The 18675-nt window shown below is 39.6% G+C and overlaps 1 protein-coding gene across 1 annotated transcript; it reads left to right on the top strand.

Annotated features, from left to right (window-relative positions):
* Positions 1-2052: 2052 nt before the first annotated feature.
* NOM1 (nucleolar protein with MIF4G domain 1) lies at positions 2053-14919 on the top strand. Its single transcript, XM_063452668.1, has 11 exons — positions 2053-3044; positions 5359-5483; positions 6408-6603; positions 7414-7737; positions 8394-8504; positions 8803-8967; positions 9116-9237; positions 9848-9980; positions 11072-11203; positions 12914-13023; positions 13988-14919. The coding sequence occupies exons 1-11, from the start codon at positions 2082-2084 to the stop codon at positions 14163-14165; spliced, it is 2559 nt and encodes an 852-aa protein (XP_063308738.1). The 5' UTR covers positions 2053-2081; the 3' UTR covers positions 14166-14919.
* The last annotated feature ends 3756 nt before the right edge of the window (positions 14920-18675 follow it).

Genomic DNA, 18675 nt, shown 5'->3' with positions numbered 1-18675 from the left:
GACCCACTTATGTCCTGGTCAGAAAAGAATTTGAAGGGGATCAAGGCAGTTTACCTTCCGGAAAAGAACGATCAAGTGGTGGATTTTTTAAGCTGAGTCACCCTGGATCCCACAGAATGGGTGTTATCCCCGCAGGCATTCCGAAGCATAGTCCAGGAGTGGGGCTTTCCTCAGGTAGATCTGATGGCCACAGCAAAGAATCGCAAAGTGGAAAGGTTCTTCTCGCGTTACTTCGACCCTTTGGCGGTAGACCAAGATGCTCTTTGTTGCGAGTGGAAGTTCCATCTGGGGTATGTTTTTCCCCCAACTCCCCTGATTTTTCCCCTGCTAAGGAGGATCCTACAGGAGCAAGCGACTATTCTGGCAGTAATTCCCTTCTGGCCCAGGCGACCTTGGTTTCCCCTGCTACAGAAACTCTCTCAGGACATTCCTCTGAAATTCCCAGACCAACACAGTCTTCTACAACAAGGTCCGATCTCTCACCCATCTCCCCAGTCTCTCAATTTAAGAGCTTGGAAATTGAGAAGCAACATCTCTCCAGCAAAAGCTTCTCTTCTTCAGTAATTTGTACTCTTCTGAATGCCAGGAAGAAATCAATTTCATCAACTTACTATTGTATTTGGGAAATCTTCTGTAGCTGGTGAATGGCACATAAAATTTCTCATTTGTCTCCCAGTATCTGTGACGTCCTTCAATTTTTACAAGACGGATTTGACAAAGGACTGAGTCTCAGCTCCTTAAAAGTGCATATTTCAGCTATCTCTGCTCTGTTAGATCGGAAGTTGGCATTTGAGACAGATATTGCTAGATTTCTTCAAGCTATTCTCAAGCTCTGCCCTCCTGTAAGGTCTTGCTCTCCTCCTTGGGATTTACCTCTGGTTTTACAGACCTTATCTGATTCTCCATTTGAGCCTTTGGAGAGTGTTTCTATACTTACTCTTACATTGAAAAATGTTATGTTAGATGCCCTTACCTCAGGTAGAAGAGTCTCCGAACTAAGCGCTCTCTCCTGTGAGTCTCCCTTTTTGATTCTCCAGGAAGACCGAGTGATCCTTCGTACGATTCCAGCTTTTAGACCCAAGGTGGTTTCTGCTTTTCATATGAATCAGGACATCATTTTGCCAGCCTTTTTCCCTCACCCCTCATCTGAAGAAAAAGAGAAATGGCATTGTTTAGATCTTGTGCGTTGTTTATCTACATACATGAACCGTACTTCTGATATAAGGAAAAGGTCTAGGCTGTTCATTATTCCTTCGGGTTTCAAGAGGGGTCAGACCGCTTCTTCGACTTATATCAGCCGATGGATGATCTCAGCCATTAGTCAGGCTTACACAGCTTTCGGAGTTCCTGTCCCTCAAAGCCTTCGAGCTTCGGGCAGCTGCAGCCAACATTTCCGCGGATCGTATTTGTTCGGCAGCAACCTAGTTATCCTTCAACACGTTTATTCAACACTATCAGTTGGACATAGTTCGTTCATCTACCACGGAATTTGGTAGAAGTGTCCTCTCTGCTGTCTTATAGTTTATGGATCAATAAACAATATTTGCATGGATTTATGCATTATGATTATTATTCTCCCTCCCTTGTTCCTTTCAGCTTGGGTATAACCCATACGTAGTGCTGCCATGGATATATCCGGGGAAAACAGAAAATTTGTGCCATACTTACCGATATTTTCTTTTCCCGGATATATGCCATGGTAGCACTGCGATCACACCCTCTTCTTAAATCTATGTTGTTTTGTGGCTTTAAACTAAGACTGGGATGGTGGGGCGGTGTCTCTTTTATTTAGGAGGTGTTCCTGTCCAACTGAGAAGGGGAGGAGCCATACCCATACGTAGTGCTGCCATGGCATATATCCGGGAAATGAAAATATTGGTAAGTATGGCACAAATTTTCTGGTTTTGATCTTTTTTTTGCTAAACTGCCTTTTCTTACCTGTGCTATTTGTGAATGCCAGCAGGTGGCGCTGTGCACTAGCCTCTCTCACTGTTTTGCCTGGTGACCTCTCTACATCCCGGATGCGAGTCGTTCATTGCAATATGGCGGCGCCCAGTGCAGGCATGGGCAGCTTTTAGCTGATGCACAGCTTTGCTTTCTCAAGCCGCTGGAGTGAGAAAATGAAGCGCAAGGCAGGGAGCGGGCGGGAGCCCGAGCAGATGAAGAAGTTGAAGTTATCGGTGCAGCATTTCGTGGAGAAATCCCATGGCGGTGAGTCTGCTGGGGACACTGGCAGAGGGGAGACCTCGGGCGGCAGAGGCCAGACCAGGAAGGAGCTCAGGAAGGAGAGACGCAGGTCTAAGAAGCTGAGGAAAAAACAGTACTATGAGCGACGGCATCTCGGCACCCCTGGAGAACAAGCTGCATCTGTAGTGGGGAACCTCAAAGCCCCCCAAAATGTGGTTCCCAAAAAAGCCCCCCAAAATGTGGTACCCAAGAAAGCTCCCCAGAATGGGGAACCCAAGAAAGCCCCCCAGAAAGTTAAAGAGGTGAATAAGCCACCCCAGGATGGACCCAAAAAGAAGAAAGCAAGCAAGGAAGAAATGAGGAGGAATGCTCTGCTGGAGGCCAATAAGAAGGAGGAGAGTGAGATCAAGAGGCTGGAGAAGAGTCTGAGGATGAACAAGAGAAAAAATAAAAGCTCATTACCCCAGGCTTTCACACAAGACGGGTTGGATTATATTCTGGGGGTGCTAGAGCCTGGGGGCTCGGTTTCTGGGTTGTACCAGGAGGAGGACGAAGAGTTTAACACAACAGAAAAAGTCTACAAGCTGTCAGAGGATGTAGACAGCTCTGAGGGTGGTGATGATCAAAGTGATGAGGGTAATCAAAGTGATGAGGGTCTAGAGGAGGGAGGGAGTGCCGAGGAAGATGAGTATATGGACAATGAGTCAGGAGAAGAGTTAGAAGGTGACCTAAACCAGGAGTCAGAGGGTGAGGATGATGACCAGGCGTCAGAAGCTGAAGGGTCTGACGAAGAAAACCTTGACAGATCTTCAGGTTCAGTCAGCGACAATGAGACCAATCCTGAAGTAATTAAAAAGGTAAACAGAATTGGGATAACCGTACACTTTTTCCTTTTGGAAGTTAAATTGTGAGTGCCCATGGGCAGCCCTTCACCTGTTACTACTCTACAAATCCAGACAATTCTAGATATTTGTTTGGCAGGAATACTGTAACAGGATATAAATGGGTAAACATATATTATGTGCATGTTTATTAAGTGCATTGTCACTTTTTAGTTCTCTGTTTACGTAGAAGTTAAATGAAAACTATAGCCCCCCCCCCCCCCCCCCCCCCCCCCCCCCAAATGACAATCACTAAAATACCAGTGGAAAAAGCTATTTTAAGCAAATTGTCTGTGTGGCGTTTCGCTGTGAATGCACACTAGCCTCCCAATGCTTCCATATAGGAAAGCATTGGATTCCCTGAAATCATTAACATTTATCATCTCAGCCAAAGCGGTAAAGTGGAGACTGGCTTGGCTAAGGAAAAAAGGTAAGTAAAATAACTTTTTAAAATGTGTTACTGTACCGGTCACCTAAATGGTGACTATGGCACTATAATATCAGGAATACATATTTGCTAAAGTGTAAACTGTCAGAAACTAAAATACAATTTAACATTTGGACCAAAATGGTAAAAAAAATTCAAAACAGAGCTTACTTAGAGAATTTTTCCAAATCAGCAATTTTGTCTGAAAATTTGTATTTCACTTTGAATTTCTGACAATTCACACTTTAGTGTTAGAATTATGGCTCGACTAATCATAGTTTCCGTAGATTATTAGAGCTGATATTTCGTATATCTTTCATAATTAGTGTTCGCCTTGTAATTTACCAAACATACGCATCTCTAACATTCACCGCACGACTTCTTCTACATCCGAAACTCCAGCCAATGAGATGCCATGTTGCAACCTCAATTCACCCATAACTGTAAGTCCTCCCACCTATGGAGTTCAGCAGGAGGCAGTGAATAATCTGCTGTACTGGGCTGGCTAACAGCAATCACACTCCTATCAGTAACAGCAGTGTGCATGCTGCTTGAGAGTGATAGGAGTGGGATTGCTGGCAGCATGTTCATTTAATGCCAGATTTGTTTAGAGATTGTTGTTGTTTTTTTGTTTGGTTTTTCGTAATTTTAGATGTACAGAATATTGGCCTAATCAGCTCTGGAAAAATGATATCAGTCAATCATTATCACTGTTTTGTTAGCGACAACAAAACCTGTTTACTTTTATTTAGATGCACATGGTGTGTTTCTTATCATACCGGTGAGAGTCTGTTGCCCCACAAACTGAAGATATAAAATGTTAAAATATAGCAACACAGTCATTATACATAACTAGTTACTCTGATGTTTATTACTGTGTATTTAGTACAGACCCCCACTACCTGCAGTTTATGCAGCTGTATAGAATGTCATTGCGTGGGTTCCAGGAGATCTAAACTCTCTATATCTGTGTGTAAGGATTCCACTTCCAGCACTCATTGAAGTAGCCCATTCTTGATTAACCATTTGGTAATGTGTGTACTTTGCTGCCATCATGTAGTAGACGTTATTAGAGATGTGAATAATTTTTTTGGGGTTTCGGTTCGGTCTATAATTTTCGGTCCAGTTCAAATTAGTTTGAATGTCGATTTGGTTTAAACAAAAAAATTAAAAAAATTTCTCGATATTTTAAAAATTTATGCTTGAAACGTTAATCCCTATGGGGAGTGAATCAATTCAAAAGGTGATGACCACAACAATCCCCTAACAGGGAATATTCCTTTTGGAGTGTTAAGAAGTTGTCATTGAAGAAAATATTTTGAAAAGAGACAGAGGAAATCTGAAGATAACAAGCTATGTGTATATTTGAAATGGGAAATTGATCCAGTTACACCAATGGAAATAAATTAGATCAAGTTAATTATTGACTGATATTCGTTTTTGGACTAAATTAACAAAAAATTTCATTTGCATTACTTTTTTCAATTCTTCCAAATACTAACACTTATGTCTCAAATATATCAAACAGTCTATGTTTGCCAGCTATTTAGCCACTGTATGATGGTTTTTCATTGCTAAAAATATTTTCATTTGTTCCTGAGTAAAATACTAAAATAGCTTTCTAGTTATGGATGGCAATCATCATGGATCTTGTTGATTCACTGTAAATTGAGGCACAGATTATTCCATTAATCTAGTGTGTGTGTGTGTGTCTACACAAGTAGCAAAGCATCCTGGGACAACAATTTACAGATGCACAGGTAGCCTCTGTGCAGCCACCGATCTATGGATTCAGTCATGGAGTCAAACATTTATTGTCGCAATATCTGCTAATTCATAACTTTGCTGATTTCCTTTTTTCAGGATGTGCAAGGATCAGGGAATAAGTACATCCCACCGCAGCTGAGAGATGCGTCTGATTCTATAGATGCCAAAAAGCGGGAAGAACTAGAGCGGCTTAAAAAAAGCGTGAAAGGTTTGATGAACAGGTATTGCAAGCCATCTATCCAAACACATAACTGTTCACAGAACAATCTGCGCAACATGTATTCCATTCTCTGTTCAGTGTCCCATCTCTTGGCACTAGTCCTAGAGTGCATCAAGTGCGTTATTGCTCATATTTTAATTGACAGACTGAAGCTCTGTGAACTTTAAATCACTCATCCTCATCTACTACAGCTAATTAATTTCAGTCCCTATTTTGTTCCCATTTGACTGGTCATCCTGTGATCTATTGAGTTTACACTTTGATAAAGAAGGTTCATATTTTTGTCATTTGACTGCACCATGTACTCTAGACTTCAAAATGATTATGCATGTTAATAAGTTGCGTTCTGTGAATTAACGTTCGTTGGTGACTGATTAGCTTCAGATTTTTTTATTGATATCTCTGAGGTTGCAGTCTGACAGTCACATTTAATCACTGAAACTGGTAGTGAGGTTGCTAATGATGTGAAGTTCTAGATATGGGGAAACAAGGAATAGGAATTTCAATTTTTTTTGGGATGAACCATTTAGTCCTAAATGTTGGGATTAACTTTAATCCAGCCCTGTTAATTTCTTTTCAATTTTTAAAAGTTCTCACCTAGACTTTGTTATTGGTAATTCTCAGCAATAGCTATAGTTTCAGGGATTAACGGAATTCTCTGCGCTTGCTGGAGAACCCTACATTGTCTTTCTCTGTGATAGGCTTCTAATAACAACTCTGACAAAAAATACCTCGTGAGAAAGGTGCACTTAAAACACTCCTGCCATGATAGTGAACAGGGAACATTCCCAGCTGTCATTCTGCAGAGCTAGCAGTTCAGTATTTTTGGGAGCTGTTTTCCTCCTCCTCTGCAGATCTAGATAGCCTAAATCTCCTCTGAAAAATGTTGACATTTGTGATGACCTGTCATTTGTTTTGTCCTCAGGCTTAGTGAACCGAACATGGCATCTATCAGCGGGCAGATGGGGGATCTGTACATGGCCAACAGTAGAAAGGACATGAATGAAACGCTAACAGATGTTGTAATGAATGCCTGTATCACTCCTGCCAGAATGCCTGACCGTCTAATGATGGAACATGTACTTCTAGTCAGCATACTGCATCACACAGTAGGGATCGAGGTAAGTACTGTCCACTCCTCTCTGATCCAGGAGGGAATCCACCACGGTTTTGGTCAATATAATGATTTTGCCAGATAGGTGACAATCACTCTCCTCCTTACATTATACATATATATAAAACCATGATCTGATTTTCCTTTTGAGATGTGACTTTGATCATGAATTCTACAGGTTTTTATTAATATTTCGGCAGCTGTGTATTCTACATTTGCCATAATTTCTCATCTACCCAATTACAAAAGAGAAATATTAGGATACCCTATTACAAATGTAACTATTAAAATATATTTGGCAGTTCATGGCAAAATCTATACCTTTCCCGTGCATATCTACCTTTTTAGATTTCTCTCTTTGCTGTCAAACATTTATAAACTCTTCTTCCTCTGATATTTGGATCTAGTGATTGGTAATAACTGGATTGGAGGTGGTGTATGTAACTGCCTGAGTTTTTATTCTGTTTTAGTGAAATTATAATCCACCTCTGATAGACTGGGACCACCCACTAGGCATGGCAAGACCTCCACCAGGGAATGATATTTAATTTACACGTATGTTTTGTTTTGTTTGTTTTTTTGTGTGTGATTTTATTTTTTAGGTAATTTTTTTGCTTTTCTGTTTTTGTTTTAAAGAAATGCTTGTGGTCCCAACATGCCATAGTTCTGAAACTAAAAGAAACAGCTTAAGATTTGACTGTCAAATCATAGCTTAATTTATTATTGCAAATCCTAAAGATTTTTGGTTCTTTGTTCTTGATCATGACCATTTGATTCTGACCTTTGTTTCTTCTTGACTATCTGGATTTTTTGTCAGGTCGGTGCACATGTATTGGAATCTTTGGTTAAACAATTCCATGAACTGTATGGTAACGGCACGGAAAGCAAAGAGTGTGACAACTTGATCTCTTTCATTGGGCATCTCTACAACTTCCACGTGATTGATTCTGGACTGGTGTTTGATTTCCTGAAGAAATTTGTTGCGACATTTACAGAGAGAGATGTTGACTTGGTTCTGCTTTTGCTGAAGAATGTTGGCTTTTCCTTAAGAAAAGATGATGCAATGGCCTTAAAGGAACTGATCAGCGAGGCACAGATAAAAGCAAACGATGCCAGCAGAAAGTTTCAGGATCAGACCAGAGTAAGAGATGTTGTTTTTATCAGTGACTTAACCTGTACATTTTAATGTACTTTTCATTTCGTCCCTGGGGCACTACACAAATAATCTAGAACAGAGTAAACATAATTATACAATTCCAAATGCCGAGTGGGGACAAGTGTGTTGTAACTCTTTTGGATTTTGGGCGTTAAAATGATGGGTACACTGGTAAGTTGGATATAAAGCAGATGGATGCATCAAAATGTGTATTTCTCGCTTTGAAGTCATTAAGACATAACATGCAGGAATGACTAAATGCTCACTTTTGTGTGTCAGATAAGGCCAGGGACTAATGAAAGTATTTAGAAAACTGGGCAGACTAGATGGGCCGAATGGTTCTCATCTGCCGTCACATTCTATTTTTCTATGTTTGATCACTTGAAAATCTTTTCAATTTGAAATAGTTTCTCTTACATAAATGTGTATATATATTTTTTTTATGCGCAAGGAAAACTTTTAACCATATTGGAGGACACAACAATATTTCAGCTTTGGATCTTTGCAGCTAATTTCAGCTCTTTACCTTGTTCCTGTCTATTAGATTGCCTTTGTGTGTGGGTGTAGTACATATATTTTCGGCAGTTGTTTTATTTTGCTTCTCATTGTAATATGTATTTTTATTTTGCAATGGATTGCAGGCCCGGTTTATGCTTGACACAATGTTGGCTCTGAAGAACAATGATATGCGCAAAATCCCCGGTTATGACCCTGAGCCTGTGGAGAAACTGAGAAAACTGCAACGCTCCTTGGTAAGATTCCTAAATCCCCTTGGAAAGGCCACAGGCAAAGGTCCTGGCAAAAAACATTTCATCAATCCAACAAATTATTTTCATAATAATCAAACAGAGAATTAGGTCTGATATATTAAAAAGCATCTATATGGGGGTCCAGGATTAAGATTGGGTTTTCTATGACATTAATGGAGGGAGAACTGCATCTATGACATTGTTACCAAGAAAGAATAACTTCTGGAAGTGGGAGTAAAGATATCTCTTGTGTTTATATTACACTAGTAGCTTTATTAATGTGGCATGTTGGTTTTCTTAGGTACACAATAGTACTTCTGGCAGTGACACACGTCTTCGGGTCTCCCTGGAAAATCTCTTGGAAGCTGAAAAAGTTGGACGTTGGTGGATTGTTGGATCTTCCTGGAGCGGGGCACCAATGATTGATTCTTCCATTTCTAAACCACAGAATCCCACTGTTGGGAAGGTAACATGGTCTCCTGACTGATTGTTGGAGCATTGAACATAAGATATAAGTTTGCGGATTAATAGTAGACGAGCGTGAAAGTTTATTAGCCTTATGTAGATATAATTTTAAATATATATTTTTTTTCTCTGTTATTCTATTTGTGAAGGTCAGTGCAAAGATAATGGATTTAGCACGAAAGCAGAGGATGAACACTGACATCAGGAGAAATATCTTCTGTGTTCTTATGACCAGCGAAGACTTTATGGACTCCTTTGAAAAATTAATCAAGTGAGTCAAAAGCCCAGAAAGCAAGTATTATTTTCACACGCTGTTATCTGTTTGGCTATTCCTTGTTTCTTATTTTATATGCGGTATTACTTCGGCAAGGAACTACGTGGCTCGTGCTGAGCTTGTGTAGAAAATGTGATAAATGTCCGTAATAGTTTAGTCTTGTAAATATCTCTGAAGCAGCCATATCCACCCTTGACATCAGACGGTGTGTATTGTCGTTGGTGTTGCCCTGTCACTTGACTTGTTTCTAATAACCAGTAAAAGTAAAAATCGCTTCCTCTGTGCAGACGCACAATTGTGGACATTTGCACTGAGGAAATACTTTTGTCTCAAAATATTTGTCGCTCACGTAGACTCTACAAATAAAATGGGATTTTTCAAACCCAACTGATCGTCTATGCAGGGTTTTTATTTTCTTTAAATTACTGTGGCGAGAGCGGTGTATAATTTAAACTTTATTCCCTTTGAAGTGATATTTATTTTTGTTATGACGGGTACATTTCAAACCGTCCATTGTATATCTGTTGCAACCTTGAAATGGCATATGTGTTTAATTTCAACTCTGACTGTGAAGCCTCCATGTATTTTTATTTATTTTTTATCCCAGACTTGGTCTCAAGGATCACCAAGAGAGAGAGATTGTGCATGTCCTCATTGACTGTTGCCTGCAGGAGAAGGTGTACAATCCTTTCTACTCCTTTCTGTCAAGCAAGTTCTGTGAATACGACAGACGGTTTCAGGTAGTGTGATCAATAAAGTTGAATGCTATCCATTAACCATGCGAAGTCCAATGACTTCTAATCATGAAGTCTGTGTCTTTCAATAATCTGGTTCTTAAACACTCTGCTCTGACGTCGAATGACCTATTCGTTTATTGTCAGATGATTTTATAGTGGCTGATGATACACAAACCCAAAATATCTAGGAGATAGCCAGAGCCTATGCAATACTAGCTAAGTTGTTTATAATGGATTTAATTATCTGTACACTTTCACAGTTAAATATTATTAAAGGGTTACTCCGCGCACCATGACCACTTCACTGGTTTAAAGCGGTCATGGTGCTTTTCACTCTGAAAAGCTGTACATACACAGTTTAACAATCTGCTGCTGCATCAATGTGGCATCATTATTCAGCCCAGAACAAGCATCCCAGGGGGCTAAAATGTGCAAATTGGACATCTGAAGTATGGCATGCTTTCGACAGGTGTCCAATGGCAGCATGGCCATCCCTCCGTGCCTCCCAAGTCCTCCCCTCAGCCATCTCTCTCTCTCCCTCACTGACATCTGGGGAGTAATGTCAGTAGAGGAGGGTCGGGCTGAGGGAGAACACTGCCTCAGTGCTGGGATGGCGGTGCACTTTTAGCCATTTTTCTTTTAGGGGGGGGTGGGGGGGGGGGCAGGACCAGGAAAAGTAGGATAACTGACCAACAACAGTGTTTTCTCAAATCACTGTTTTTTTGGTAGGATTAACCCTTTAATAATCCATTTCTTATATGTGACATCTATTATCTTTAATTCACAGAAGAAACATAGCGATTCAACTTGCAGACAATAGCGGTCTTGGTTTTATATCAATTTATATATTTTATGATAGCTGAACAGTAACCCTTTAGACCAAATGTTGCATTCTATTAACCTAAACAGAAATGTATGGCTGGTTTAAAACTTATTACAAAAATAAACAAATGGACTTTTTAGTACAAACAATTTTTTTTTTTTTCTCATTTGACATAAACTCAGCCATTTTGATTATTGTTTTTATCATTTATTGTGCTAAGCACTGCTAATATTTCCTTAATTTATTGTTATTTAATATACTGTATTTTCAGATGACATTCCAGTTCAGCATGTGGGACAAATTTAGGGACTTGGAAAATCTCAAGTCCACAACTTTCTCAAACCTTATTAATCTCCTGACCCACCTGATTAAGAGCAAGTCCCTCCCGCTGTCAATTTTTAAGGTAAATCATTGGCCATGGAATCTGTGTTTAATGGTTGGTTATCTTATTTCCAAAACAGTGAAGTATTATTCTGCAGTCTTTGTAAGAAGAAATTGAATTGGTAATATGGAAATGTGTTATCACAATGAGAAATTATAGCTTGTGAGGTGATGACAGTCTCTAGATCCTGAATGGATTCTTTAAATCCGTATGGTGTAGCCTACAATGACACTACACAGGCTTTTAAGGTGCAATACTCGGTTAGACCAATGTATGCATCATGGGAATCACTGCGTTCTTTAAGATTGGTTATTAGCAATGGTTTATAGGTAGAATAGAAACAGATTTTACAGGATATTGATGAATTTAGGAATGCCATTCATATCTCTATAAATTAGAAGTGTTGTAAAATCATAGTGATTTTCAAAGCAAATATGTGAATACATCACTAATCTTTAGAGGGTACTGGTTAATGTAAGAATGTTGTGTATTTGAGTGATTTTTAGAGGATATTAAATATCTTTCCTTCACCTTTGGAAGGACATGAAATCAGACCTGGCCTGTAGGTTTAACAACTTGTTTATTGATCTTAAAGGGACACTGTTGGCATTTTCATCTGCTTCATCTAGTTAACTGGTTATAGTGTCTGGAGTCCCCTATTGCCGTCCTGTCATTCAGCATTAAACCGTTTTAATGCTGAATGAGAGTTCCCGGCAGCTACTTGGACTAATGAGAAAGTATTAGCCTGAGCAGTGGGAAGCTGTGATTGGCTGAGAGTGTCAGCCGACTGCTTTTAGCCTGTCAAAGCACCCATTGCTTGTATGACTGCAAGGAGGAGTGTAATTTCTGCCCTAGCCATACCTACAGTAGGGCTGGGCTGTGGGTGGCCAGGGACCCTTGTTTAGTGTTAAACTGCTTTTAAATGGTTTAACACTGAATGGAGGGACAGTACCAGGGGACTCCAGGCACTATAACCAATTCAATGAGAGGAAGTGGGTATAGTGACTACAGTGTCCCTTTAGATAAAAACTGATCAACAGATTTCAAACACAGAATGTCTCAATATTTACATAATTACAGAAGATATAATAGAGACATTTCTTTTTCTATAGATATTTGCAAGTTCAAGTTAAACACCCAAATTCCTAAGCATAAGCTACACATTAGTAATTGACGAAATAACAATCTATAATGTTCAGGTCTGATGCTCTAAATAATGTAACTACAAAATTTCCTATCCCAGTTATCATTAGACACACGTCACTTTAGGCTCTTCCTCCCCTGAATCATTACACTCATAAGGATAACTAAAGAATACAAATAAGGCCAAGTTTATCAATTTACATAAATTATATGTAAAGCACCACTGCTTGCACCTAGGTGGGCTTCCCTTGAGACAATCCCTCTACAACAGAAGTACTTTTGGATATATTTAGCAGGATTTATAAATCCAGCTTTTAATTATATTGTCCCCCAGCATAATAGTACTCATTTTTTGACCTGAGAAGGTTGAAAAGCTATCTTGATTAAAAAAAAAAAAAAAATCTCAGATAACAGTGCCTTGCAGAAAATGTTCAGTGGTTAAAGATAAAAAGCAAGCACAGTCTGTGTTTGCTGTGATATAATTAGACGGTGTCCGTTTGAATATTTGTGCACAATACCATTATGCTTATTGTAGTAGATGGATTCAGTTACAATGTGATTTCCAATATTTTATATTTCAATCTGCAGGTTATAGAGTTCAGCGAGCTGGATAAAATCCGCGTGTCTTTCCTACGTCAGGTTCTCTACAAGCTGCTGACAGATGCTGACGTGGAAGAGTTGGCTGAGATTTTTGGAAAGTAAGTTATTTGCAATTAATTTATGCAGAGTTAGTCACAGTTAAGCACTTGTGCTGCAATCAAACTGCAATCTCACATCTGATTTCCTTGGAGTCCTGGGAGGTGAAGCTCATCAACAGGTGTAGAGGGCTGGTGGTTAATCAAATCTGAATTGGACTTCTCTGATCCTAGTGCATTGGTGTAAACAGAGCCTTTTAGCAGAAAAAAATTGACCAGGTTGATTTTTTTTAAGCACTTTCTCAAGATCAGCCTGGCTAACAGTCGAAACTGGCTAACTGCTAATTTTGCAAAAAAACATAAGTTTCGTTTTTTTCTGAAACATCCTGCTGGAGTAAGTAAAAATACACATTAAATTAAGTTTTCATTATATGTTTATGCACCCGGTGGCATCATGGGATTGTGGGATATTTGGCGTAATTCTTATGATTTTTATTTTATTTAGTTTCTTTAAGAGAGCTACCAGCTCACTTTGTACTGAGTTTCAGGACACACTGCTTTTAAATACATTTTGGTTTTCTATCCTTTGGCTTCCACCCCCCTCCACACACACACTTTATATTTTTCCCTCCCAGATTTTCCAGTTATTTAAGCTGTAACCATATTATTTGCACATTTTACAAATCCGATGTCTCACGGTACAGTAAATGCCAGATGTAAAGAAGGTGTGAACGCACCAGGACCAGCTCCATAGGGGGGCCTCGCACAGTGGCAGGACTGCAGTTCTGTTTGTCCTTTTAAAGGAGCAGCAGGTGCCAGTCCCCTTGCAGCAAACTGTTAAGCTGAGCCAGCTGGCGTCTTGCCAGCTTGTTATAAAGTGTTTGCACTTGAGAAACTGTGTATGGAGCCAAGGGTGCCCATAAAATGTTTGATTTAAAAAAAAAAAGGATTAGAGGACACTACCAGCTCAATATGTTCCTTTATTGGTGGTTTAACACTTTCTTTTTATTTATTTTTACCTACTTAGAGTCTCTGAAAATGCAAAGTTGGGGATGCTGCGTGAGGGGTTAAAATTGTTCATCACCCACTTTTTGCTGAAGAATATCCGGGCTCAGAGAAGTGCCGAAGAAGCCGAACTGCTCATTCAGAGAGCAGATTTAGCTGTCAAAGCTTTGCAGGCCAAAGAGCACAGATTGCGGCTATAAAGTACTGACATGCGTACAGACTTTTCCTAGAGAACCTACACATCCTAGACAAGGCCGCAGACCTGCTCTCACAGAGGTTTTGTCAGTATACAGTTCTTACGCTGCAGTGAGGGATTCTTGGTAGGGAATTAAAGGGATCTGCAACTTATACTCATGAGAAAAAAAAAGTTATTAAAAAGATAACGTGGATGGAGTCATCAGAATATCGGAAATGCTTAGTCTTTTTAAAAATGTGCTTGCAGTTGCGGCCGTGAAAACATTTACACGTTTTGTGTATGTATATTTTATTTTTTAACAGTTTGAAAAAGTGGAATTTTAACCTGTGTCAGGTTAGGTGGTGTTCAGCCGTTTGTAGTGTGACTGCTCTCGAAATAAGAAAGCAAAAATCACCTGTATGTTTGTCGCCCAAATGGATTTATACAATTCACATAAACAATCATTTCTAACTCTGTTTTCCTAGAGCTATAAAAGAACATTTGATGTGAGCGATCCGTCTTGTTGACAGACTTACAGAACCTCTAATCATTGAGCCATTGGAGTCCCACAAATTACTGTCATAACACTATCATTGCAGAACAATATTGCACAGCGATATTCCCATAAATGAAGCCAATTTAACGGGGTTTATTCACTAAACCAGAAAATGTGAAGGATTAACATTTGGAAAGGATAAATAAAAATCTATCGTATAGTCCGGGCTGACATGAAGGGTGTGAGACCTGGTATTATTTGTTACTATTGTAGCGTGATGCGGTGCTATCCTTTAGAGATCCCTACCAGTCGCATGGGGTTTGAGTTTAGAGATTGCCCCTGAGGCTAGAAGGGATGTTTGGTCTATAAATAATGTATTCATATTTTACCTTCTATTTAGAATGAGGAATACTACCATATTCCTAGCGTGTGTGTCAGTGACGGACACATTGTTATAATTTGTAAGTATAGACAGACAGACATAGGATAATGCACCTGATGAATTTTGTATCTGATTTTGTTCTCCAGAGTTGCAAAGTGAATCCAGTGGATAAATTCATGGGTATTGTACCATGTCTGTTTGTCTGCTTTTATGATGGCATGGCTACTATTATCATTACATTTTTAATTTTTTTTGTTAATGAGAGTGAACCCTTTCTAATACATAAGCTCACACATTTACAGCTTGAGTTTGCAAGGTTTTTTTTTGTTTGTTTCATGTTTTCCTTTTCTTTATCTGAAAGTTCACTTTCTACCTGTTTTTGTATTGTTTACTGTCATACAATGTAATTGCTGTACAGACCACTAGATGGTGTTGTCAATAAATAACATTATGTCAGTAACATGAGTGGAGTAATTTTGTTTTATCAGATTTTTGTGTTGCATTGTTCTGCATTTTGGGCACGTTTCTCATATACTTGTTAAAATATAGGTATGGATGATTAGATTGTGAGCTCATTTGGTCAGGGCCCTCTTCACCTACAGTTCCAGTATATCCATCATGTATTGTTAGAATTAAAGAGTTAGTCAGACCCTTCAAACTTTTTTTTTTTTTTTTAATGGGTAATGCCCTATTGGGCATTATTCTTTCCCTCCTCCCCCCCTTCCTAAATAAAGGTTTTAATAAAAAGTCTAAAGGGACACTAGAGTCAACAAAATTTTTTTATCTTGCTGAATCCGTTTTGGTGTATAGATGAAAGGCAGTGTTTACCTCTTAGTGTAACACCTCTACTGGCAGTCACTCAGATGGCCACTAGAGGTGCTTCCTGGGTCAACATGTGCACAGTGTGCGGCACCTACATCCAGCTTCCTCATCCTCTGCATAAAGGCACTGAAGTTCCCTATAGAGATTCATTGATTTAATGCATCTCTATGAGGAGATGCTGATTGGCCAGCACAGTGTTTTGCCATGCATGCGCAAAAGCCTCCTAATGCTTTCCTTTTGGAAAGCATTGGATTGGCTAAAGTCATCAAGATTGCTGATATCAGAGGCAGAGCCAGCCGCGGCAAAACAGGCACAGCGTTAAGCAAAGGTGAAAAGAATCTAATTTCCCATGCAATTGAAGGGAAGTTAAAAAAAAAAAACTAAATAGTTAAACATCTATTCCTGATATTATAGTGTTAGTGTTCCAGACACTATAGTCTTCCTTTCATTTTATTTATGTGGCTGAGCAGCCATGTTGGGTCAGACTTTACTGTTATCTTACACAGAGCATTTGCAGTAGCAGCAACATATAGATTGAGCTATCCAGCTGCTGCAATTGCTCTGTGTAAAACTGTAGCAGCAGTCAAATTAAGTTGAGCCGCAGATGGTTAGATAGTAGTAGATTTGACCCACTGTGGCTAATTGGCTCAATAAACCGTGACATTTCATTGTTAAAAAAACAAAAACAAAGAGCTGCAACGGGCGGTCTCAGAGCTTCAACAACAAAATCTCCTCACGGAACGAAAGCTTGACGCCCAGGAAGATGAACGGCGCCAAAACAATCTGAAAGTGCGGGGAGTAGCAGAAAACATTTCAGAAGCTGAACTACCACACTTCATTAGGCGGCTCCTAACTGCACTTCTGAACCCCAAAACGGCCAAAGCGACCCAACTAACCGGTATATTCCGTATACCAAAATCAACCAAGGCACCAATTTCAGCTCCTGGAGACCTGATTATTCAATTCCTCAGCCGCACGGATAAAGCAGCATTACAAGCAGCCATCAGAGGCCAATCAAACTACCTCTTTGAGGAGATGGAGCTCTCCTTCTATGCAGATCTCTCGGGAGGAACGTTGGCATGGAGGAGGGCACTGAGACCATTCACCTCCCTATTACGCACACATCCACTCCGGTACCGTTGGGGCCCAGCCAACACACTGCACGTCACCAAAGGAGATGCAACTCATGTAATACACGACATGCAAGAAGCCGCAGCAGCACTGAGAGACTTAGATCTCCCTCGGAAGGGCGACACCTGCAAGCTCTCGAGGCCTTGATCCTGTACACGCTGCAGAATTCAAGCCTAGACAGAGAGCCACGGAGACCTATGCAGCGGCCACAACTTGAACCTGGCAGGCCCCTTACCGGGACAATATCTTCTATTGTACAGTTGAATGACAATTTCCATTTTTTTTTTCTTTTTTTTTTTCTTCCAAGTTTAATGCTCCTCTATAAAACAATGTGGGGGATCAATGGGATGACGGAGGGCTCACACCCAGACTACAATACAGCCACCACGACCCCCCACCTCGAGGAAACTCAGACGCAGCATACAACAAGATGAGGCCCTAAACCCGTCTGGCCAGAACTAGACGGGCAGACACTCACTACTGACCCAAATAGCCCAGCCCCAGACTCGTAAACAATGCCTAACACAACTTACTAGCTAGGCCTTACTTCAACCTAACACAATTCACAGAGACCTCAACGTCTGCTTACTAATGACTGCTTAAATTGTATAAGTTTTATCACATGCTACAATCGATATTAGAATTGCTCCATCGTAATGCACAGCTACCGTAATTACAAACATGACATAGCAATGTTTTTAGCCCTTCAGAGCCCTACAGCCTCTGTAGGTACAGCATAACATGCTTATCACTAGCCCAACAGGTCCTATGCAAGTGACACTATAGTCACAGAAAACCAGGCATGCAAGAGTCTTGCATAACGCCTTGTTCATATTACAAGCACGAAAAGCTAACCCAGTTTACTCCTATATTACTCAATACCTGCCCAGGTGCGATTTTGTAACTGCCTCAGGAAGCTACTGATTGTTCAACCTATATGCATGACTTTAACTTAATTATCGCTTGTTTCATGTACTCAATCTACAAACTAGCTATTCACAATAGAACCAACCTCAATTATTACAATAAATTGTGCAAGTATTACCACATACCCCATTGTTATAACTGTTGATGAAACGTACGTGGATTGCCGTTGGGGCACCATATATGCATCGTTATATCTTTATGCACTACAAAAATAAAGAATTAAAAAAAAAAAATTCTTTCATTAATTTTTTTTTTTTTTTAAACAATGACCAGTGAAAATTGTATGACACTTGTCCTTTATTTTTTTGTGGTAACCTGGATGTGAGCTTTAACATGTTAAAAAAATAATTATTATTTTACGTTCCGATTTTTGTACCTGCAGTGTGTTTTTATATTTTTATTATATATATAATATATAAAACATGCATTTGGTGAAAATATTGCCCCTCCCAAGTTTACGGAGACCACTACAAACCGTTTAGCCGTGGGGCTTGAGGGGGTTTTAAGTGGTTTCTTATGGTTTTTGGATATACCTATATCGACGATATGGAATTATTTCCGAATAGTATATGATGTACCATGCTAAATCTATATATAAAATAAAGTTCTTGTCAAAGGTATTAAGGAGAGAACTTCACACACATTTTCCATGACACGTTTAAAGATAACATGACAATAGCTGTGAATGCATCTCCGTACGTCCCTTCCTCCGAATTTAATGGCAACAGGAATTGGGAAATTTAGGGTTAAAGACCCTTAGAGCACTTTGTGTGGAGA

The sequence above is a fragment of the Pelobates fuscus genome, chromosome 4, assembly GCF_036172605.1.
Source record: "Pelobates fuscus isolate aPelFus1 chromosome 4, aPelFus1.pri, whole genome shotgun sequence".
Lineage (NCBI taxonomy): Eukaryota > Metazoa > Chordata > Amphibia > Anura > Pelobatidae > Pelobates > Pelobates fuscus.
This window is presented reverse-complemented; position numbering and strand designations above follow the sequence as displayed.